This window comes from Scatophagus argus, chromosome 12 (genome assembly GCF_020382885.2).
Source record: "Scatophagus argus isolate fScaArg1 chromosome 12, fScaArg1.pri, whole genome shotgun sequence".
Taxonomy (NCBI): Eukaryota; Metazoa; Chordata; class Actinopteri; family Scatophagidae; genus Scatophagus; species Scatophagus argus.
The window spans coordinates 21,532,605-21,555,882 of record NC_058504.1 but is presented as its reverse complement, the minus strand read 5'-3'; the positions used below and the strand labels follow the sequence as shown (position 1 = coordinate 21,555,882).

Below are 23,278 nucleotides of genomic sequence, written 5' to 3'. Positions count from 1 at the left end.
ATATGAAAGATATCTGAGATATGAAAGAGAGCCTTATCGCTTCAAATTGTTTTTATATTTACTTTTTCATTTGCTCTGTTGACACTGCTGAAAGAGTAAGTTTGGAAAAGCCATACACGTAAGCAACGTGACACCAACGTAAGCAACACCTTCATCAGATCTACTCTGCCCTAATGAGTGGGCAGTGAACTTGTTAACGAGCTATTCTTCCTACAGTGCTGTTTGCTTTTCGGTCTGTAATTTGTATTTAACTTTTTCATCTTATAATTGTCTCTTCATATGTAAAATATGCCAGTAGACATATACTGCATCACCTCAGACATCACAGACGGAGCTGGTGAGATAAAATGTGCAAGATAACATCTGGTTGACAATAAATAGGAAATCTATTTTCTAAATTTCTCCAGCACTGAGAGCAGAACCAAAATGTTGATTTTATTTATTGTGTTTTGTGAAATATTGCCCTATTTTGACCTTCAGGGCCACCGTTATCAAGTTAGGCAGAAATTTTCAGCTCTGTCTCCCGTCTTGTCTAATTTCATAGTGCAGATATGACAGATAGTGACTGCATCTGCATTTTAAAGAGCTGATACGCATGCATTCTACATCATTCTACATCAGTTTCATCAGCTGGAAACTGATGTGATTCAAATGGCTCAGCTCTAAATTGTTTGATAAGGGATTTACAAATCAATGCCTGTTGTGCTGTAACAATGAATGAAGTTGGTGGTTGCCTGCAATATTGGGTGGACTTTACAAAAATGTTTTTTTTGGTCATCATCTCCAAAGGTCTATCTGCAGACTTGCTACAAGACACACCTTACATGGCACCCCCAAAAACTGTCATTTTTAGTCTCCAAAAGTACTTGTTTATGGACAGGAAAGCTATCAAGGGTGTGTGTTATGTAGTAGTAATGGCAGTTAGACCCTGTTCAAGACAACACCTGCAGCTGAAAAACATCCATATCGTGACACACTTACGGGCCTGACCCCGACTCCCCACATGAAAGTAGGCTAATGAATGTTGTCTTTTATATTTTTAGAAATGAATTTAACCTGGGTGTATTGAAAAAGATGACTACCTTTGTGTGACTGCTTAGCGGAGCCAGATAAGGAAAAAATATCCTGGGTATGTTGAACTTGTTTTGCAGTCCAAACCTCTGCTCTACAGCATTTTGATTTTCTTCCTGATCTACAAAACAAAAGCATGCACAGCTTAACACCTGAAACCACACCTTGTTGAAAGCAAGCAGACCTGGCAGATGTCTGCTTCAGTCTTCTGTGAAAAGTCTCATCTTTTGGAAACCCTCTTGGTGTGTGTGGTGTGTAAGTAAGGCAAAGGTTTTTTCCATACTATCACAAAAGGTGTAATAAGTGCAAACTGATGTTGAGAAATGCAGGTCTGCAAAACAAAACTGACAGGTGTTTCAGCTTGTCAGTTAGGTGGCTGCTGGTTGCTCAACTCTGCTGGTTGCTCAACTCTGCTTCAGGTCATTATCCCAACTTTGGTGTTTTGGTGGCTACTAACTTGATGAAATGAATGATGGAAGAAATTTCTGTGTGACTTAACAGAAAGCATAATCGTGATTTTATCAATTTATTTTAACAGTTTTGGACATTTTGCGGTCCATTTAACGGCACTCTTAACAAGACTGTTTTAAGTGCAACTTGCCTTTTGAAGTGGCAAAATTTAGCCGTAATTTTTGTTCGTACAATAAATAAGCGATCACCTCTGAGGTCTAAAAAACTAACCTTGGATCACCTCTCCAAATCAAACTGTCTAAATGGATGATGATTAATGAATTCCCCAACAGATCAATGTGGCCGCACTGATCTAATGGATGTGCAAAATGATGTGCTTCTAGTGTGTTACTGGGAGCCCAGTCTGCTGTTCTGACTAAACCTCTGCTCAAATGAGTGAACGAAGTGAAAACATGTAAAACTTTCAGTGGTGGAAAATGTATAATGTGAACTTTTGTTTCCAACAAAATTCCCCCTTGACTAACATAAAAAAAAATAAACAAATGCATCCACTCCTTCAGTGACGCAGGCTTGTAGGCACCATCCTGTAGTAAATTAAAAAAAAAGAAAAAAAAGAAAATCATTAAGGCTGACTCACAAAAAACTCAGTAACTCAGCAAAGCCACTACCTGAGTGTGATACTATGCTGTGGTGGCCTGTGGTAACCAAGCCTCCACCTTCTCCACTGACATCACTACTATCAGGAAAACCAAAGTTTTTTTTTCCCTTTTTCTTTCTTTCTGATAAGTGAAATGTAGTGGTATTTAGTTTGTGGGACATGAAAAGTGTTTTCTGGTCAGTGTGTAATTTACATGACGTCATCCCCACACAAAGTGTCACAGGAAGTCAAGTATGGACTTAACTTGCAAAGGGCACAAAAGAACTTAACTTCTACAAGACATAGAATCTGATTCACTATGTCTACCAAACTTAGGATGTGTGTTATTTTTTTTTGGCAAACTTTTATTTTATATATTTTATTTATTTTTATTTAAGATACTGCACATATATTGGCATATTATCAGACAAGAGAATGAACCAAATTTCAACAGGCATCCCAATTTGTTACTGTCCCTCCAGCTTTGGGCCTAAAATATGATCCACCACTTGTTCTATCAATATTCAATACAGAAGCATTTAAAACACACATGGTTAGTTTAACATGCACCCGTTTAATCAAGAGAAAATTAATATCTATATGCTTTTTTTTCTTTAAGCTAAAATGCCAGAAATCCTCTGATTCTGACACTGATTCAGATTTTTTTTTTCTTCAGGCTGGATGGATGAAGATAGGACCTCTGACTAAAGCTGATGAAATGGTTTCCTACAGCTTAGAGTTTGGAAGATTTATGACACAATGTTAGAAGTGAAATTAACTTAACTACCTTACTGACGTAACAAAGACCCACAACATTAAAAGAAAAGTTTGACATTCTCTTAATCTGTAGCTTTCATTTAGATTAAAACATAGCAGAAAATACCCAAAGGAAAAAGTGAAGGATCAGGTGAAGGTTCCCAAAGATCCCAAAGTTGCATTAATGGAAAAAATGAATTAGCATCTGTAGACCCTTAGGCTATGCACAGAGGAGCCCACACGATTGCACCCATTGTTCAGCCATAACTATCAAAATTTACCTCATGGAACTATTTTTATCACAAAGACGACGTGCCAGAACAAGTCACTTGAGATACTGAAAGATCAACGATAACTAAGTGAGACATGGTAGGAGGAAAGGCAGGAAAGTAAGATTACTTGTGGGATGGTGAAGTTTTTCTAAGAATAAGCTGAGGCTGAATCACATTTAATTAATTTTAATAAATTGTTATCAATAAAGCGGATACAGGTTTATAAGTAGCCAATCCAAACGCAGACGGGGTCATTCCACAGCTGTTAGATTGCGCAACCACTTATAAAAACTTGTGTGTTGTAGTAAGTAGTATATTGTAGTAAGTAATATGGTATAATAATATTGCATATATAACAGTTAGTAACAACAAACAGGATGACAGTAAAATCAGCAATGGTAATGAAAAAATAAACAGAATATTTTTTTTCATTGTGGTTCCAAACTTCAAACAAATCTGCAGGTACAGAAAAACAGGAAATGTGCACAGGGTTGAATTTCAGTTGAACCCAGGACATTAAATGTTGTATCTGCAACAATGTATAAGTGAATTTGGGTTTGGTTTCTGACTTGGCTTTTGCCTCAGCTAGGAAGGTAAAAGTTAAATAAAAAAAGTAGATGGTTGCACCTTAAATAGGTTCTGCACACTTAAAAGTATTTTAAGCGATAAACTAAATGATGTAATCATAATGTAATAAAACATCAATGATGGTGATGATATTGACATATATAATATGGCTCAGCAAAGACTGCAGACAGCAGGGTGGTCCCTCCATTAAAAACACCACCGCTAAGCACATTTACACTGCCTGCAAGGAGGTTCATGCAAGTTTTGTGTCAATCCACTATCTTAGGTGTGAACTGAGTGTGCCATATGGTCGAAGCTATTAAAGCTGATGATAAAAACTAAATTAAATAGTTTGGTCTAGACCCGTTCTATTTGGAAAGTGGGAATTGAATAATGCAACAGTAATATAGCTAATGTAAAGTGCAAATACTTCACAGCGGTCCCTGCCAACAACAGTTGTGGTTCATATTTCTGTGCATCCTATTATGTTGGCATCGTCACAGTTTTACACTTCAGCAAACTTTATGCAAGAAAACACTGATCTGACCTTAGCTTAGCCATTACATTATCATACCTTCACCATGTGCAAAACGCCAGCATGTCGCCCATATCTTCAACATATGCAGTTTATAAAGAGATTGCATGTCAGACTGCCTGTGAGAAGAACCTCAGAGTCAAAGAAACAGTGTGACTGTGAGGAGTACCTACGCTGCTATTAGTGGAGTACAGTATAATGCTAATTTCCATTAATTTCCTTGATATTGCATTACTCCTGTCTCCACAGTTGGTTATTAGCTGCCTCTTCCTAAAGTCTGTTTGAAAAACCACTACTTTCTTGGAAATGTTGTGCAAGTGGCCTAGAGGTTGGAGAAGCAGCTTGTGGCTGTCGGTACGATTACCAAGGCACCCCTCAACTGCTCCCAGGGCTCCTGACATAGCAGCCCACCGCTCTTGTATGTGTGTTCAACCAGTGATAGGTTAAATGCAGAAAAGAATTTCAGTGTATGTAAAAAAATATACCGAAAATAAAGTTTGAAGTTTAAGTTTATACGGTTTGTATGGTGGGTTATTTCTAATAATTTCATGGGCGGATGCATTTTTCAATATTTTCATGTGTCCATGTTATGATATTCATTTTACTAGTCTATCGTTCACTTTTCCAGTATTGTTCAAACTTGCGCAGTGAGTTGAGTGGGCTCAGACGTGAGGGTGAAGTTAGTGTTATATCATATCAAAAACTAATTTTAAGTGTGGGCAATGGCTTTGCAGTAAGACATGGAAACACCAGGGATGGCCCCACGTAGTGACAAATTCCATGGATAGAAATTTCCCCACCCTCTTTACTCACGTCAAAAATCCTGTCACATTCATTATTTTTGGTGACTCCTGAAGAAACCTCAAAAGTAAAACCTGACCTGTGAAGCAACAGAGAATAACCAATAAGCTTCAATACACAGAGGCTGATAGCAGCTCTACCTTTGTTGTCTGGGATTCTTATGGGGACTCCCCATGAGCTCGTAGGCGTAAGAAAAACCCTTCATTCACTTGTACTGAGTGTGTGATGTCATTTTTTGCAGCCAATCACATCATGTCCATTTTTATCTGTTGCTCCAATCAATAATCAAAAACTTGATGCAACAAGAACTCAGTAAAGAACTCCCATCTCTAAAATATGCATTCCTACCAAAGACTTAACTTTATTTATTTTATTATTTATTTTTTGCATTTGTGCATCCGAGCATTCTGATGGATCTTTGCAGATTTCTGCCTTTTCACCTTCAAAAATGTACTTGCAGTTTCTATAGCCAATTCTTTAAAATTTAACACCGTCCATAGTTTGAAATCAACTGGTGCCCCAGCTAAATAAAAAACTCAAAGTATAAAACAAAACAAAACACACACACACACAAACAGGAACGAGGTTTGTGGTCTTGCAAACTTGACAATGAACCAAAAGAAATGCTGAGAAATTCTTTGAAGAAAGGAAATCAAACTTCTAACATGTGCCATTATGCTCACTTTGTTACAGATAACATCAATAAAACAACATTAAAGCACCTACAGTGCAGCATACTGCACTATGCATAGTAGTGTCCACCAAAAACCATTTACACAACGTTAAAAAAAAAACCAAATAAACAAATAAAAAAAAAACTATAGATAAGTGATATTAAAGAAACATATTTTCTTTTTGAACCTTATCTTTTCAGGTATTGAACAAACTTGTTAAGCTGTTCAGCGATCACCCTCAGAAAGAGTACACTGTGCCCACCTGATTTTTTTTTTTAACTTTGGGTTTTCACCATAAAGTCGCTGAGGGAAAATTTCTTATGATTAATGTAACGTGGAAAATGGAAAATTCTAACATGCTCCAACACACCTTTACTTGCCCACTCCTTTGTATCATCTGTGCCCTATAAATTAGCAAACTGCTCAAGAGGGAACCACAAGTCACTGATAAACAGCAGTGGTATACATCTTCCCAGGACAGCTGCAGTCGAGCTCTTCAAAAAGATTAACATGGAGCAGTGTTTCAGAGTTGCCTTTTGGATGTGTCTTCTTGTTGGATATCTTCAAGCAAAACCTGTCGACTCTCAGAAGGCAGAGCCCTTCATCTTTGATGAGGAAGACCTGAGCTTTGACCTTATAAGTGATGCCTCATGTGTAAGTTCTGACAGACATTTTAGCCTACATTTAGTTAGTTTAGGTTTTTTTTAGAAATAATTTTGGAAAGTCAACCAGGATCAGGTGCTCCAATAAATGAAAAGCTTCAGCTGAAACTGATTGATAAAATTTTTGTACTTTTCTCCAATTTATTGCAGGTGAACAACACAATGTTCTCTTCTCCAATACAAGTGCAGGTAAGAGATGACTGCAGAGCAGGTGTAGGCTCTCATGTGGGATGCTGATGTTGCTTTTGGAGATTGCAGCAACAAAACTAGTGAAGAGGCTTTTAGAATATCCACAACTGTGTCTACATCGCCACAATTTTTTATTTCTTCTGAGAAGTTGCCATCTCATTTGTTAGCAATGCAATTGTCAGCCACAGCAAATCTAACCATCAGAGCACCACCTGGAACATCACTTAGATTTGATTCCAGTTGTGACAACACTCACAACTTCACTGACCAAAATGTCTGCTCTGTCTTTGTCAGGGAAACTGCCTTAGTGGAGCTCTGGAGCTCTTCATGAAAGAGCTGATATATGCCACAAACAACTGCGATCAAAAGGAATACATTAGCCAGACTCTGGAGGCGTTCAAAAGGGCCTCTGTGCAAAAAGTGAGTATTAACAATGTTGTATCTCCTGATAAATTTGTCAGATTTAAGTTTTAATACATGACCAAATTCTAAAACCCGCCTTCTCTCCACAGACGAGCTGTAACTTTACCATCACGATCCACAGGGAGTTCGCGAGCTTTGTAAATGCCACCAAGGCATTTGTTCAGCTGTTCAACACCTATCAACTATCCCTGGGACAATGAATCCAAAGTGACCGCACAGCTGTTTGATCTACTTTATCGTTATTTATGATTATTTAATTTTACACACTGCACTAAAACGTGGTTTTAGTAACACTGCAAGAAGTTCTCAATTATTTATATATTTATTTATTATTTCAACTGATGTACTACATCTGAATTCAGCTGAACTCAATATGTAAAATTTTGTCAATAAAATGTGAACAATTACAGCTGCAAGTGACATTTTTTGACTTCAGGCATCTGCTCGTCTTAACTGGTAACTAAAGAAAAACAAAAGGTTGTCATAGTCTTAGAACAGGAAAAAAATGCCAGCTTGTCACACTAGAATCTGGCAGATCACGTGACTTGGTCACTTCTCAGTGTTTGTAAGGAAAGGATTACTTTTCATATGGATAAATCATGTAATATAGCAAACTTTGCAATAGCATCTTCCACCAGACCCAAATGAGACTCGACAATGGTTCAAATAAGGTACCTCTGGTACCACTGGCACAAATGCAAACCTGACAAAACTAAAGTTCAATTATATGAAAATATTGTAACATCCATTATTATATCCACTTTTGTCTGATGAATAGTTTAATAATATCCAGTTTTAAAATGAATTCAAATGAAATCATAAATGGTGGTATAGATGAAGGAGCACTTCAGAAACTGGGCTGTGGGGGGACAGGCACAACTCATTAAAATGACCCTAAAACACAAAATAATCTTATTAGCTTACTTACTGACTGAAAGCACACACTTCACTAATGTTATGTTAACTGCACTAATGTTAATGTGTTGCTTTCCTATCCCGTTTTAAGCCTTGGAGTTGCTGAGACAGTCCTGGACAAAAGCACTGGTAGTTTGTTCAAGCCCGTTAAAACTGGCCCGTTAAGTGTTCAAATCCAATAACAACAGTAGAAACAATGTGACATTTTCACATATTCTCGGTTTACCTTCTCAGTCCACACTTGAGACTGGTTTGCCCTAACTCCATTTCTTTCATTCTAACCAACTAGTTATAGTAGTCTAAACTAAACTGTACCACAACCAAAGGGGGAAGCGGATCAGAAGGACTTAAAGTGTCAGTCACAAAGGCCTGCTTTGCCTTTTAAAATAACAACTAGCCGCAATTAGATTTACATATGTAAATATAGTGTTTCTGTCTTATTATTTGAATTGAAGAGGCCAATTAGATGAATGAGTTGAGCCAACTGGTCCAGTGGTGTAAAGACAACAACCCCCAGTTCCTGGGGGTGCTCACCTCTGAGGACCTCTCCTGGTCTGCCAACACCACATCGCTGGCCAAGAAGTCCCAAACACGCCTCTACTTCCTCTGCAAACTGAGGAAAGCATGTGGATGATTTGGATTTTATATTGTAATTTATTTTCTACTGCTATATATTTTTATCTTTTCTCTTTTTTTGATTTAATTGCATAGCATTAGAACTAAGGTGAGAGAGAAACAGTATTTCGGTTCTCCTGTATGTCCAGCACATACAGCAAACTGACAATAAAAATCTTTGAATCTTGAAATCAGCTTTATCTATACAAATCTACTCTATCAGTACTGATACTGACATACAAAGGCCAATATAAGCACTGGCATATACAATCATACTTTTAGGGTAGGTATACAACTTCCTTGTTCCCAAGCCACAAGAAATCTATTTGTGCAGGGCACACAGTCATCTGTGACCAGCACAAGAGAACATAAAAATCACCACAAGGCTGTGTACTTTCACACTTTATATTGATGACTGTATTAGTGTGTTAGTCACCACAGTTAATAGACTATTTAACACACTCACACATGATGCTTTGATGATGAAATCTCCCTGATCAGATAATGAAGAAGAAAAAGAAAAAATCAAAAGTGACTCCTGAAAGTTAATATAAGCACTGACGATGTACAGTTTAAGATGCTGAGTAGTCTTTTGATCATAAAGGTGTCATCAATGGATTGATATTTAATGTGGATCTTTTATTCAGAGTGCAGTGTGCTGCGTTCAGCAGCAACAGGAATCCACCAACAGAGCGGAGGTGGTGGGAATACGACGACACAAATGGACCATGTGGAAATACCAAGTGGAAAGTTAACTAGCAGGAATGCCTGACGGTTACAATACGAAACTAAAGAACCCATTAAGTGTCAAAAAAAAAATCCATTACACCCTCTTTCATTTGAATTTGCACTTTGACCTTCAGGACGTACGGAAAACAGACCCACAAAGCAAACAGGCACATGCAGCATTCAGCTGCTCATTAAATCTCCCATATCAACACTGATACTTCTGTGTAACAATAAATTACATGCTTATACTACTAGATTATTTATTTATGTGATTACTTGTCCAAAAGGAGGTTCATCAATACTCTCTCTCACTGTGAAAATCCCCCTGTGGCCACAAATGGGGTTAGCATACCTTTTATTGTGAATATTATCCATAAATAGAAGTTGTATTAAATTTGTATTAAATGTGATGAAAGCAAAGATTTGAACAGATAAACTTAAAGTCACACAAAAACACCAACATCAAAACAAACTCATGTTGGGCACAAGGACCCAAATATTCAGTCATTACCTCTGAATGTCAAATTCTTTTTCTTCAGTGAGCTCTGCCTCATCTAACTGCGAAACACAGAAAGATGACTAGTTGAAGATGTAGCTAAAATATAATTTTTGTTTTAACACCTACAATGAAAGTGTAAAATGTAAGTTCATGACCAACATTTGCCCAACACCACAAGACATCCTGCACCACAAACTAGGGACGGCCAACCTACTTTCACAAGAGCTCGAAGCTGAATGCTGTGCTACAACAGGCCACTTGAGGGATTTTACCATGCTGTTGTAGCATCATGAAAAAAAAATTCCAAGAGTCATCTAAAGGAAAAACAGCGCTGTAATGCATTAGGTGATACACAACTAATTCTGCCCACCCTTTCCACCCCACAGCTATATAAATTGAATACAGCACAGTGGGTTAAGTAAAGCAATACAACACCTCTACTAATCAACTTGCCTACTGCACTGACAAGCCTTCAAGCTGAAAATGGAGCACTTTATAAGGACTGCCTTTTGGATTGTTACTCTCTCTGCCTGTCTTGAAGGAAAAGCTCTACCCCGAATTGACATAAGTGACACCAATATCAAGTTAATGCAGGAAGATGTCCAATGTGTAAGTCATTTCAATATTTTTCCCTGTTCAGTTTTGCTAAGTTCTTCCAGTAGCTAATGCAGTCCAATGTCTTCTTCCTGTCCAAACAGCCACCAGATTCAACATTCTACACACCAACAAATGTAGAGGTAAGTGTAAATTTTTATATTGTTAAATTTTAGTTGTACAGTTCTTTAAAATGGTGCATTATCAGAAACATCAAAGAGTCAAAAGCAGCAATGAAATAGAGCCTATGTACGTGTTCTGTGACGATGATGGACTGATGAGTTTGTGAAAATTAAGTCAGAACAAAAAAAGTCATGTCGGGTATGCCCCACCATCAAAGAAGCTCAAGCTTCAGGGTTAGATTAGCTTTTATAAACCACATGTGAAGGTTCTCTAGTACAGGAAATGAGTTTCCCAGGTGTTGATGCTTCACACAGCTGTGACAGCTTCTGTTTGCTGACTTCTCCACGTGCACCCACAAGTCTGCCTCAGTCATAGCAGTAGAGAGGCTAAAACATGTTGCTCTCTTACACACAGGACAAACACACCACTGCAGCGATAGAGTGCTTTTTGAAAGAACTTAATGGAACAGTCCGAGAGGAATGTGAAGACCCCAACAAATACATAAACAATGCCGTCAACTTCTGGGAATATTACATGAAGACGATGAACAGACAGTCGAGCAACACAGTAAGTGTTTCCCCATACCATGTTCCCAATTAAAATGCCAATTATAAAGAAAAGCTATAGTGGGAAATTTGTTCAAATGGTCTAAACTGATGTTCCACCTTCTCCACAGACACAGAGCAACCCCAGCAAATATGAATGTGAGAAATGGCCTCTACAGCCTTTCACTGAGTTTTTGAATAAGATGGAATCATTAACTGAGAAGATAAACAGTTTTAAACAGTAAGAGCAACAGCACAGGAAGTCTAAAGCAAGCTATCGACAGCCGCAGAGAATGGATAAATGAACGCCATCTAACCTGAGGTGACACAACCAACCACTACTCCTGCAGCAGGTGGACTTTTCAAGAAGATATGCGTGTGTTTGAAGGATTTTATGTAATCAAGTAACATCTACACAAGTTGAATGGAGTGGCATATCTGTTTTTAGTGATACTATGATTCAGAACACGGCTCGAAACTATTTGTAACCATGGCATTGCGATATCCAGTTCAACTTATTTATATAGCAGAAAATCACAACAACAGTTGTCTCATGACACTTTCCAATTAGAGCAGGTCCAGACCAGACTCTTTAACTTGGAGATAAGGCATACTGAATGTTTTTGATATTTTTTACTACATATTAATTTAATTGTATATGTCCACAATTATTTGTATCTTTATTTGTTTATAATATATACATATATATTTTTTTTCTCCCTATAAAAAGTGCTGTGAAGTGAATTTAAAAGTTCTCAACTTCCAACAATGAGAATCAACTGATGTAAGCTTGTGTAAGGCTCCGAATTTCTATTTATATATTTATTGTTTATTTAATATGCTGTATGTTGGTGCTAACTTAATAAACTATAACTTAATGAACATAACACATGTGAACAGTTTGTATCTTGCCATTAAGAACATATAGAAATTATGGAAAATAAACTGACAGGGAAAGTTTTGGACAATCTTCTCATTCAGATCTCAGTCAGATTTTTCTATTTAGTATTAGCAACAATGAAAACGGTGTGAAAGAGGAGAGTGTGTGGCCTCTGCAGGAAGCTGAATTTCCTCAGCGTTTAGGGCAATTTAACTCGTCAAGTTGTCCACAAGAGGTTTGAGTGTGGAAAATCAAGTCATAGTGAAGTCACATAAAGTCATTTCAGGAACAAATACAAATTCTGTGCATTCCCACGCAAGGATGAAATCTTCAGTGAGAAATGAGGGGGGCGAAAAGTAAATCTTAATATGTGCAATAGGTTGCATCTGTATCTAACTGCTCACACATCTGGTACACATTCTGTATGCAAGCACATTTTGTAAAAACAATGACAAGTTAAATGTTCAGTGAAACACACACCCTAGGCTACACATGGTGGTAAGGACTGTGTGCGTGTGTGCTTTTTGACATTTCTTTTTTTTTTTTTTTTTTTTTTACACTGACAGGACATTACACTGAAACACATTGGTCAATATTTATATTTATTTTATTTTTTGCCTGTTCAGTAGACCCGTGAGAGATCAATGGCACAATAACCAAAAATTCTGGTGAATGGCTGCTGTGTTCAGCGTTGCTGGTTGACACGTGAGCCAACATGAAGCAGGAGGGAACATCCAACATGTTTTGGAATCGCTTTAAGGGGAGACAGTATGCCTTCTTTTAGCTTTTACAGTCATTTGATTGGCCATTACAACAATTTGACTCCTATACCCCTGCAGCTATTACACTCTTGGTCCCACGGTGCTTAGCTAAATGCACAGAAAGTAGTCTACTTCACTGTTTGGCTACGTTGGATGGTTAGCCACTTGCTGATGTCTAAATCTAGTGACATAACAGCATTTTTAAGCGTTAGCTCAACTTATCAGTTGTCAGGGGCACTGTTTAAAAAAAAAGAAAAAAGAAAAAAAAAAACGAAAAAGAAAAAGAAAAAAAAAACATATTATGACAGAAAAATATATTTCTTATATGGAAAAAAGGTGGCAAAGTAATATGGTTTGATATAAAAATACACTTGCACTGGTGACAATCACCTCCCACTTATTTTTACTTCTTACTCTGTCTTTTCAATGGGATTTTTCCATATTTGAAAGTATCTGCACATCACCCATATCATGGAAGAAGCCATTTTGTGAACTGCCATGTCACTGTCTTGAATCCATGGGTACTATGACGTAACTGGCTCTACCTGTAATTTAAATACTTAACTCAGTAGATTTTAGAGACAAAAAGGCCCATGGATATCATAATCCAGCCACGATTTACAAGAATGCAGCACATATTACACATCCTCCCACACAGCACCTCAGCCTGGGGTGCTACAGTTTTGAAGAGCCCGGGTCTCAAAAGTTTTCACTGTGTAACCACATCAAGAGAGTTGCATATCCTGTTTATGTACTAGTATCACCTCAGTGACTGATGCCAAAAAAAAAGAATAGTAAGAATTTGTTTCTGTTAGGGAGAACTGAATCAGTAACTTAAATTTATATTCTCCAGACTCTAGCGACATTAGATAACACAAGCCCCTGACTCACCTATGTTAAAACTACATAAAACCATCAATTACCAATCAGTCAAACTGATGTCCACAAGGTGCACAACAGATTCCAGCCCAGCACAAAAATACAAGAGAAGGCAGCGTTTAATTAAACGTAGTACATTCAGAATCAGCTGCAATCACAAAACTAAAATACTGTGGGTTGGTGCCATTTTCCAGAAAAGTCAACTCTGAGTTTACTGCCCAATGTCATACACATATACATGCAACACAGCATTGACAAAATCTTAAAAATGGACGACTGAATGAGAAGATGTTCGGTTGACTTCTCACTCCTGTTTTACAGGGCAGATTTACCTGTCACAATTATCGACATATTTCTGCAGACTGAAAAGCAACCAAAGGAACCGAATAAAAATATTTACAGAATGCGCAGGATGCAGCAAAAGGTGAGCAATTTACATGCAGAAGCTTATACAGCATGGCCTTGCAGTCATCAGCTCTGGGGATCTGTACATCTGAGGGAGAGCCTAACCAGCCAAAAGTACTCCAATAAAGTAATCTGCATTTGACTATTTTACGACATTGCGGTACAGACATAAAATTATAAACAGCATAAGGTGTTATCAGGGCATTGCACACTGCAATCACACTCTGCCCTGCATACAATAACATATAAAACATGTAAGTACAAAACCTGGAGCTGTACATACAACTGAAAGGCGTGATCCCTGGAAACAAGTTCCATGAATTTACTGGTGATCGCTTCTGTTGGTCGAACCAGTAGGAAGTAAACACACTACTCCATTCACAAGACTGCTAAACACTTTGGACGAAATGATCCACTGCAATGCATATACAGGAAACCAAAGCATTTCCTGTATGCGTATGAGGCAAATCAACAGTTTGCATCAACCGGGGGGGGGGGGGGGTCAACAAGTTTAATTTAGGTGACAAGACGTCAGATCTCTGCATATTAAAGATTCAAAAAAGTCATCATCATTACTTGTGAAATGCTGGCAGATGGAGGATTGTGCAGTCCGTGAGCTACATCTACTCATTCAAAAGCAGTATTCCAAAATCAGACAGTTTTAACTTGAAAACACAATTTACAGCAGCAGAGTGTTGCACCAGATACAGTATGTGTAAGTTTAGACTTCAGTATGAACTTCAGTACAGTCAGTATGAATGGAGTGAGGGGGTTACACTATAACTTAATAAAGATGAGCAGAATAATTCAAGTCAGTAACAACCACGCAGGTCATTCAGACGGTCAGTTCTGCATAGCTTGGGTGTGTGCAGAATAGTATATACTTTATAACAGAGGTAAACGCACCCATTAAAGTGCTTTTGTATTTCTTTATTTTTGCAAAATAAACATCCACTGTAGTCCAGTATATGAGCTTGGGTTCATTTTTTTTATTTGTTTTTTAATCTAAATCCTTGCACTCGCCATGGCTTACCAAGGCTAAAGTCATGCATTGTTCAGCACATCACTTGTTTTACCAAATTGCTGAACTGTCCCCAAAAATGTAATTTTTTTTTTTGTCCCCCAAGAGATGCAAACACAAAATGTAACAATAATAACATAATCTACTTTTCATACCTCAGAACCCTGAGGATTTGAAAGGCAGAATGATAAAGCAGGAACTAAAAGTCATGACCACACACTCCACAGGGCCATTTGCATTACACACAGCAGCAGAAAGTATTATTTTGAACAGGGCAACAACGTAAACAGGGCATGCTCTCATCAACTGCAGGAAGTAGGATTATTACCCTAATAAAGGCCCTTCGTGCAATATAAGAAAATGGCTATTTCTTACAAATTTATAGTATTTGTATTCCTCTCTTGTAAACTGGACCCACCCCTGAGGGTCAAACTTCACAAACACAAAACTGCTCTTAAGCCGACTTCAGTGCCTTTAGAAACCTTGCCTTAGTTTTAATGTTTTACAATACAACTGCCTGCAGAATGTAGCATCTTCCAAAGGATACTGTGGTTCTGTTCACATGCTGAAGTTGTCACTAACTGAAAGCTTGACCAGCCAGGACCCAAAACCCTGTTGCAACAGGTATGCCTTCAGCACGTTCTTGGCCTCCTGGTACGGCTTTGCCATCATCTTCAATGACAAAACAATAATATTATTATGAATACCAACGACCCCTACACAGAACTTTTCAAAAACAACTATATGATGTTTTGACAAATCCATTTCAAACATGAAATGATGAAGTTAAAGTCGGGGGGAAAAGACTATTAGTACTTGTTAATTGAAGATACATCCAGACTACCAGTCAGGCAACACCAAAATTTAAAATTATCTTCAAGGACTAACAGCTACCTACTGACAAAAATATGTGTTCAGCTGTGTGACTGGAGCACACAACAAATCAACACACAATGGAAACTGGGAATTTTCACTACATGCAATTGTACTAATTAATTTTAAAAGACAGGTTCTGCTTCTGATTGCAATGCACACCATTCAACAGTCACAGGTCATCGAGATGTGCAGTTGAAAAAAATCTGCATCAACTGTGTGTTGCTACACTGCCAATATGGACCAGAATCTCTTAGGAATGTTTCTGAAACATCGCCGAATCTTTGTCATGAAGAATTAAGACAATTCTGAAGGTAAAATGAGCTCCAAGTAACAGCAAGGTGCACCTAATAAAGAGGCCAACGAGTTCAACTCTGGTAAACATTACACAGAGTTGTGGGGAGGAGATTACCTTGGCTTCTCTGTAGGACCTTGTAGCCAGCAGGTCGTGCCTCTGGGTCTCTTTGGCCACCAACTTGAAGCGATGCAGCATCGCTGCTTTACACAGACGACTTGCCAGAGCAGAGCCGCTCTTAAAGGGAGATCTACAACGAGAGAATCGGCGCATAGAAAAAGCTTTGTTCTAAACAAAGACAAAACTATCAAAGGGCTGCTTAAATTATTTAGGATTTATCAGTTACTGTTTACACACACAGCAGTAAGCAATTCTGAGGAAAGAGTTGAATTTGGAGTCATATTCCCAGGGTGTCAAATAGCCACAAAACCAAAACAGACTCAACAGTCGGCCGTCTTTCCCCAGAATATCTGACCTGGAAACATCCTGAACACAAATTAGGCAAGCCCATATGACATCATTCTGCCAGCTTTCTGTCATCTTTACCCCTCTGTGGTCTTGCCCTCCAGGCCATCCACAACCTCCAGGGAGCTGTCTCCTTCGCACCAGTTGATGCCATAGGTCACCTGGCCACTGCCTTCTGTGGTGGCAGCCACAGAAGGCACCAGGCTGATGTGGGGTCTCATCATACAGTAGAACATAGGCAGCTGAGGGGTGATCCCCTCCACACGCTGGCACACAGAGATCTCCATGCCACGGATGGCACTGCAGCCAGAGTCACCTGCAGGATTTAAGATTTTCAAAGTTCATATCTTTCAGGTATACGTGATTACCTGTGGAATATTATGACAGCAGCACCACTCATCTGATGATATGTCAACTTTTGTCATTTAACAGAAGAGCTATATCAGGCTGCAGAAACTCAACAAGTACCCAGCTCCTTATCTTAAGTTGACTGTGAAAATAAAATAAAAAAAAATTCAAAGAATGGCAACAAGTGAAAAACCATACAACTAAATCTTAAGAAAAGAACTTATTTGGAGCAAACAACCAGTTGGAAGTGCAACTCTTCTCAATTCAAGTTACCAAGAAGCCTATCATTCTGCTGCAATGTCTAACATCACCCCTGGAGTTGATTCTCTCGTCGCATATTACAGATCTAAGGCAATGCTCTGAAAACAGACTTTAATATTGCCACCATAGTCCAGTTTTGGAAAAGGTAGCACAAAATATGAAGAGGATGTCTCTCTTCCATTTGTAGCAGCAAAAAAAGCAAGCCTAAGACGAATGATTTGACTTGCTGACTTGCCTATGAGGATGCTTTGGGCATAGATGGGCTCGATAAAGTGGCTGAGCAAGGCTCCCTGGTATCCAAGCACCTGCCACTGAGTGAGTTTGTCTGTGGCGGACATGCTGACCACCTTGGAGGCTGAGTGACCAAACATTGACGAGAAAACTGAGAATACCTTTAAAAGAAACAAATTAATCTGTAGTCATGCTGCCTTAGTGCCTGTAACAGTAAAAAGTTTATGCATATGAAACTTAACATTTGTTGCATATACCGCGCAAGCAACATTAAAAATCACCTTGCCCTCCACTGACAAGTGGAGGCTGATCTCGTTGTTGACTTGCCATGCCGAAAGGGAGAGGGGGTTCAGGCGTCTGAAGACAGAGTACAGAGCTTAGGAAATTGCGAAATCTTTGACCCTGTGCCTGTGTGAGTAGTTCAGCACAGGCGAGGTTCAGACACATACGCAAACATTCATCAATAACCTACATCAGGTCATGTGGGGAAAAGTTTTTAGAAGGGCTAAGGAAACTTGCATCTTAACGCTAAAACAGCAGATAATCACTCACAGCTTGGAGGGGATCTGAGCGGCCCCCTTTGGCAGTTGGTTCACATAGAGGTGGAGGGTGATGCCGCTTTTCAGGCTGAGGAGACAGCTGCTGCTGCTCTGCTGGAAGATCGACTTCTCCATCAGACTGGCCGTTCTGCTATAGAACATCAGCAGGTGACGGTAAAGAAACCTGACAGCACAGTATGAGAACGGCTCATTAAGTAATGATATGTTCAAATATGTTCGGTACCAGCACCTAGAGGTGAAAACTCACAAAACTGTTGACACCAATGTTAAATAAAAGGTAATTAAAATATTACTTTTATTTATTTAAAAAAAAAATACATACATCAGTAACAAGATGAGATCTGTTAAATGATCATATACTTCGCTGAATCATATTCGCTGAGTCAAAGGCAATGTGTGAAATATAAGCATTTTGAAATGTATCTATATTCTGTATCGTTTCATAACATATGTGTGATCTCAGAGCTCTAAGGGACTGCTTAACAAAACAACAGGAAATGCAACCACACTGAGAGTCATTCTCAGAGACACTGGTAGGCTACTGTGGTCTGAGTGCATCTATGTACATTCACCCCATTGGCAAAAGGCAAACATTTAATAAACGTGTCATCTGCGTGACCACATTTTACAAACCACTTGACATTTGAAGGTGTTTACAGTGGAGTTAATGTTGATGAGAAAATTTTGTATTCATTCAACACTTACATCAGAGGGTAATCACACAGGCTCATGTTTGCATCTAACCTCATTAGTGATCTCCTTGCAGTGACCACAGCATGTGAATCATGCACAATCCGACCATTGGATGAGGAATTCTCTTTGGTACTGAAGTCCCCTGTGCCAAAAGCAACCACCTCACATCCGCCAGCTAGAGGGAGAGAAGAGTTTGCACTCAGACAGTGACAAGTCAACAGACAGTGACACACCTAAAGCATATTTGTATGCATTTCTGTTTTCGGAATGCTGCATCCGATTTGTATCCATAAGTCATTTTCTAAGTTGTTTTCTGACTTCCAAAGCCAGAAGTGACAAATAGAACGTGCCTGAAGTCAGAATTCCAACTCGTCAACTTGGTCAACCTCAGAAGACAGAGTTTGCAAACCAAGATGGCTGCCCAGCGCATCGACTGTAAATAAAAGCTGTGGTTTTGCATGTTTTTAACGCTTTTGTCTTTTCTGTGTCCAATTTAGTAAGCCGTATACCCAGTACTGCCTTACTGCTATGCATATAGTCTTGTTAGGTGTGAAATACAGCATAATGTGTTGTTTATCAACCCGTGCTGCTTGTAACCGGCTGAATAACATTATCAATCAGCTGTGTTTGTGTTGTGGCAAATAGAAGGCATTTAACTCAGTTTTTAATGGATGTGATGTCACTCCGAGTCCAAAGTTACAACTTACAATGTATAAATCAAACGCAGGGTTATTAGGTAGTTGTAAAAAGTGCAGTGTAATGTTTGAGGCCATGTAGCAGAATGTGGTGTGGATGTAGCTGATTTCATTTTAATTTTAAGGAACAAAAAGAACACATTTCAATATAAAAAAAAAGCCTATACTCACATAAACTCAAACCTTGTATGCCGTTCATTCAGTACAAAACCAAAAATCAATTCTGTTAGTTGTTTTCAGCTATCTGGTTATAACTTACAAGTCTGAATGACGAAAGCTGCTGTGGTGGCTGCACAGGCAGAGAACTCTGGGTGGCCGTTCATCAGTTTAGTGAGCCGATCATTGACAGCATGTGGAATCTGGAGGATGGTGGAATTCTTCTTTTCTGAACACCAAGAAAAACAAAAACACATAAAACACAGTGGTTTTAGCCAAGCTCATCACAGAAGCCCTGAATGAGAAAGGTACGCATGTTGTTGTGGTGGCCGTAGGTACTTAGAAATCTTGAAAGGAAAACACAGACTGTGAATTAAAAGTGCTGACTTTCTGCTTCATTCAATGCAACCATTCAAGACATCCAATACTGTGAAGTTCAGCATGCTTCTGTATTTCTGCACTGCCCTGCCGTCCAGAGAGTCAGTAAGTCATACAGAAACCTTGAATTACCGTGAATGGCTCTAGGAGGATCGAAGTCGGGACTGGAGGGCTGCTGCTTAACTGGCAGGGGCGGGGGGACATCTAAGGTGAAAAAATAGGTATGCATCATGTTTGTGTTATGTCTTATTCTGAAGGCAGTACCGATAACCAAGAGCAGAAAGCAAATCTGGACAAAATCACATTATACTTTGATCAGCATTAGACCCTAACCTGAACCTTGGGGGAGTGCAGAATTTAGATTTTCCAAAGTGGGGAGCAGATCCTGCAAAGCGAGCACCGCTGCTCTGTGCCGGGCCTCCTTCTTGCTTGTTCCCATTCCAACCTTGTACTCAATGCCATTGATAACCACACAAAAGGCAAAATAAAGCCACTGTACATTGCCTGAGAAAACAAGAAAAGCTGAGTGAGGACAAATCCTCAGCTCTGGTTGTGGATGAGTCAAAAATCAGCAACTATGTGGCATGAGCAGTCAAAGTTTGGAAATAATAAAAATCTGGTCAGTGCTCAAAAGTCTCACTAGTTGGCTTAATGAAAATTAATCCACAAATATACTGATCAAATTGACTGTCAAATAATTGTCAAAGTAATATTTCAAGTGAAAGCTTCACAACCAGGAGGATGTGCTTATCAACAATGGAAATAATTGTTAGCTGCAGTTCTAAAACAAATACATCTGAATCACTGAAATAATTATTTTGTAATTAGTGCTTTAGCTGTGACAGACATCATCAGGAATCAAAAGCCCCAGATCCAAATTTAAACACAGACAGCAATTAAATCTCATAAATTGTCAAGCGTAATTAATCAACAGGCTTCCTTAGACTGATAAAAGCAGCAGTGGTGTCTTCAGTGAATCTGAATGCATACAGACATGTGGAGGAGCTTCACCTGTGGTCACCGTCTCCTTAATTTCAAGGCGGAACTGCAAAGTGTGGGCAAGCTGATTGAGTAAAGCCACGGCGTTCATCTCGCCTTGCTTGAATCTTTCAATAAGCGTTTCAGGTAAGACTTTTGGCTTGCCAGCATGACCTAGTGTGGTAAAAAAGAAAAATTGTAGAAAGAGCAGGTTAATAATTTTAAAAGATTTCTCCATTCAGATGTAGCAGAGAAAACAAAATGTGAGCCCTGCAACAGAATGGCAGCATTAGCTATCAATGAATTAATACCGGTGACAGATATTTCTCATGGAGATCCGTGGTTTTAATGTACCTTTCCCTTTCTGGCCAATAACATTTTTGCCAGGACCATGCTGGGTAGGTGCAGGTTCATCGCAAGTTGCAGGCAAATTCTTCATCAGGATTTGTGCTAATGAGGCTTCTCTGGAACTTTGAAATGATGCATGCACTGGAAACATCCTGAAAAGCTTTCAAGAACACTGAAAAGAAGAGAACACCAAACTCCATGATTCAACTCAGCAACACACTTCAAAAAAGCTGAACCATATCAGGGCGCTTGAGTCACCAAAGTAAAGCCTGAAAACTTTCAGAAGTCCCTAAAGGGCTCAGGAACATTCACTGACCAACCTACTGTGACCATCTATAATCAGTTGGAAGAGCAAGTGGTGCACTTATTTCATACTCGAAAAATATGGTGACTATAGGGCTATTTTTCGATAGGTAGGGGATTTGCTGTAACGCTATGTAATCCCACTTTCTACAGTTTAGCAACACAATTAATTAGTAGCTAGCTAGCAGCCAGCTAGATTAACACGCAGCGTCGTTAAAAGTTCACTTCAGATGTGAAGTATTTTATCTCTACTCACAATTAGGCCGCTTTAGGTGTTGGGATAAACTAAACGTTTAGAATATGAAAAGAGAATTTTTTCAATCTCACCACGCAGCTGAATTGCTTCTATTTGACTGTGCTAGTGAACAGTAGCGTTTTCATTCAACAAGTCTTAATTTTCAAAATAGGTTTGGAGTCTCGCCGTTCACGTGACTGAAAGCCCTGCAGGCTGAGCACGTGTGAGCAGAGATCGTTTGTAAAGCAAGACAAACTACACCGTTTGGAAAATTGTCCACGCTATGTGTCGCAGCGATTTTGGCGTTGTCAACTATGCTGTAGTCATCGTTACAGAAAGCTGTAAAGCAGTTAGTCCGTCACTCGGTTGGTCCTAACACTTTACCGGTCCAGACTGAAATATTTCAACAAGTACTGGGACGATTACCTTAAAATTTTATCGAAAGATTCGTGGTTCTTAGAGGATGAAGCCATGGTGACTTTGCTGATCCCCTCACTTTTCCTCTACTGCCGCCATCATGTTGACATGCGTGGTTTTGAGTGAAATGTATGGAACTTAAGGTATCATGTGTTTTCAGTAATGTTCTCCATCATACAGCACTTTGTTTTTGTACCTGTCGTTTTAAGGACCATTACCTTCTCACTTCTCACTACACATTTAAGGTCATGGATAGTGGGCTCCCTCTCGCCCCACCCTTCACCTGCTGACGTAACGACAGTGCTCAAATCCAAAATTGGAAAACCATTCCTCATTCCTTGAGTCTTCAGTGTTAGCCTTGTTGTCGGATGCAAAGTAACTTAAACCATATAAAACAGACAAATGATAGCTTTGTTTCAGTTTATTCATTCCACTGGCATCTCTGAACAGACCTGAGCTGAATATTTAGAACCTCTCAGGCTTATCACCTCAGACCTGTCATCATGACTCACTTACAAACATTACATTTACATTTGGGTGGCTGCAACAGATTTTCCAAAAAAGGGCAACATTTAGAGGAGAGCCCGACTATATCTAAGCAGTATAAATCAAACTCACGCACAAGCCCAGGCTCCAACTCCACCAGTGATGTGACATTCCATGTACTAAAAGCTTGCTTCAACAACCGGATTGGACTGCCAAGGTCCCCGCCTTTGTCTGCCGCCCAAGCCACACTGCACCAGACCCCTCCGACTTCTCCTGAGAGCGATGTGCCCACTGGAGCATAGACCCATGTCCCTACTTTGGATTGGGCCCGAACAGGCCCCATGTGCAGACCAGCTGGTGGAAGTAGCAGTGGAGAAGACAGTCTGGACTTCACTGCTGAGACTGATAAGTCGTAGAAAATGAGACGAAACGAGGGCAACATTTTGTTCATCGTCTCATGCAAATGTATTATCAGCAGAGAGGAAATAACCCATAGTGTACGTGTAGGTCTGTAACCATAGCAACTGATTTTTTTCAGCAGTGTATTAGGATGAGCAAAACAAACTATTGGTGGGGTGCCAAACCTGTTTGC

The 23,278-nt window shown here is 39.2% G+C and overlaps 1 protein-coding gene across 8 annotated transcripts in view; it reads right to left on the bottom strand.

The window, feature by feature from the left end:
* adad1 (adenosine deaminase domain containing 1 (testis-specific)) overlaps positions 1-22,841 on the bottom strand; it is a 35,972-nt gene extending 13,131 nt beyond the window's left edge. Inside the window, exons 1-13 of one of the 8 annotated variants that reach the window (XM_046405857.1) lie at positions 21,876-22,076; positions 21,252-21,417; positions 20,931-21,071; positions 20,253-20,423; positions 20,052-20,123; positions 19,645-19,770; positions 18,742-18,865; positions 17,990-18,127; positions 17,719-17,794; positions 17,442-17,598; positions 16,679-16,913; positions 16,250-16,382; positions 14,859-15,636 (exon numbers count right to left, since the gene is read on the bottom strand). In XM_046405857.1, coding sequence (XP_046261813.1) covers positions 15,523-15,636; positions 16,250-16,382; positions 16,679-16,913; positions 17,442-17,598; positions 17,719-17,794; positions 17,990-18,127; positions 18,742-18,865; positions 19,645-19,770; positions 20,052-20,123; positions 20,253-20,423; positions 20,931-21,071; positions 21,252-21,396 — 1,632 coding nt within the window. In that variant the 5' untranslated portion in view covers positions 21,397-21,417; positions 21,876-22,076 and the 3' untranslated portion in view covers positions 14,859-15,522. Of the gene's footprint in view, positions 1-14,858; positions 15,637-16,249; positions 16,383-16,678; positions 16,914-17,441; positions 17,599-17,718; positions 17,795-17,989; positions 18,161-18,741; positions 18,866-19,644; positions 19,771-20,051; positions 20,124-20,252; positions 20,424-20,930; positions 21,072-21,251; positions 21,418-21,875; positions 22,090-22,209; positions 22,343-22,818 lie in introns of those variants that run through there. The other 7 variants (XM_046405856.1, XR_006844857.1, XM_046405854.1 and 4 more) reach the window with 7 other exon arrangements.
* Between the last annotated feature and the right edge of the window lie 437 nt (positions 22,842-23,278).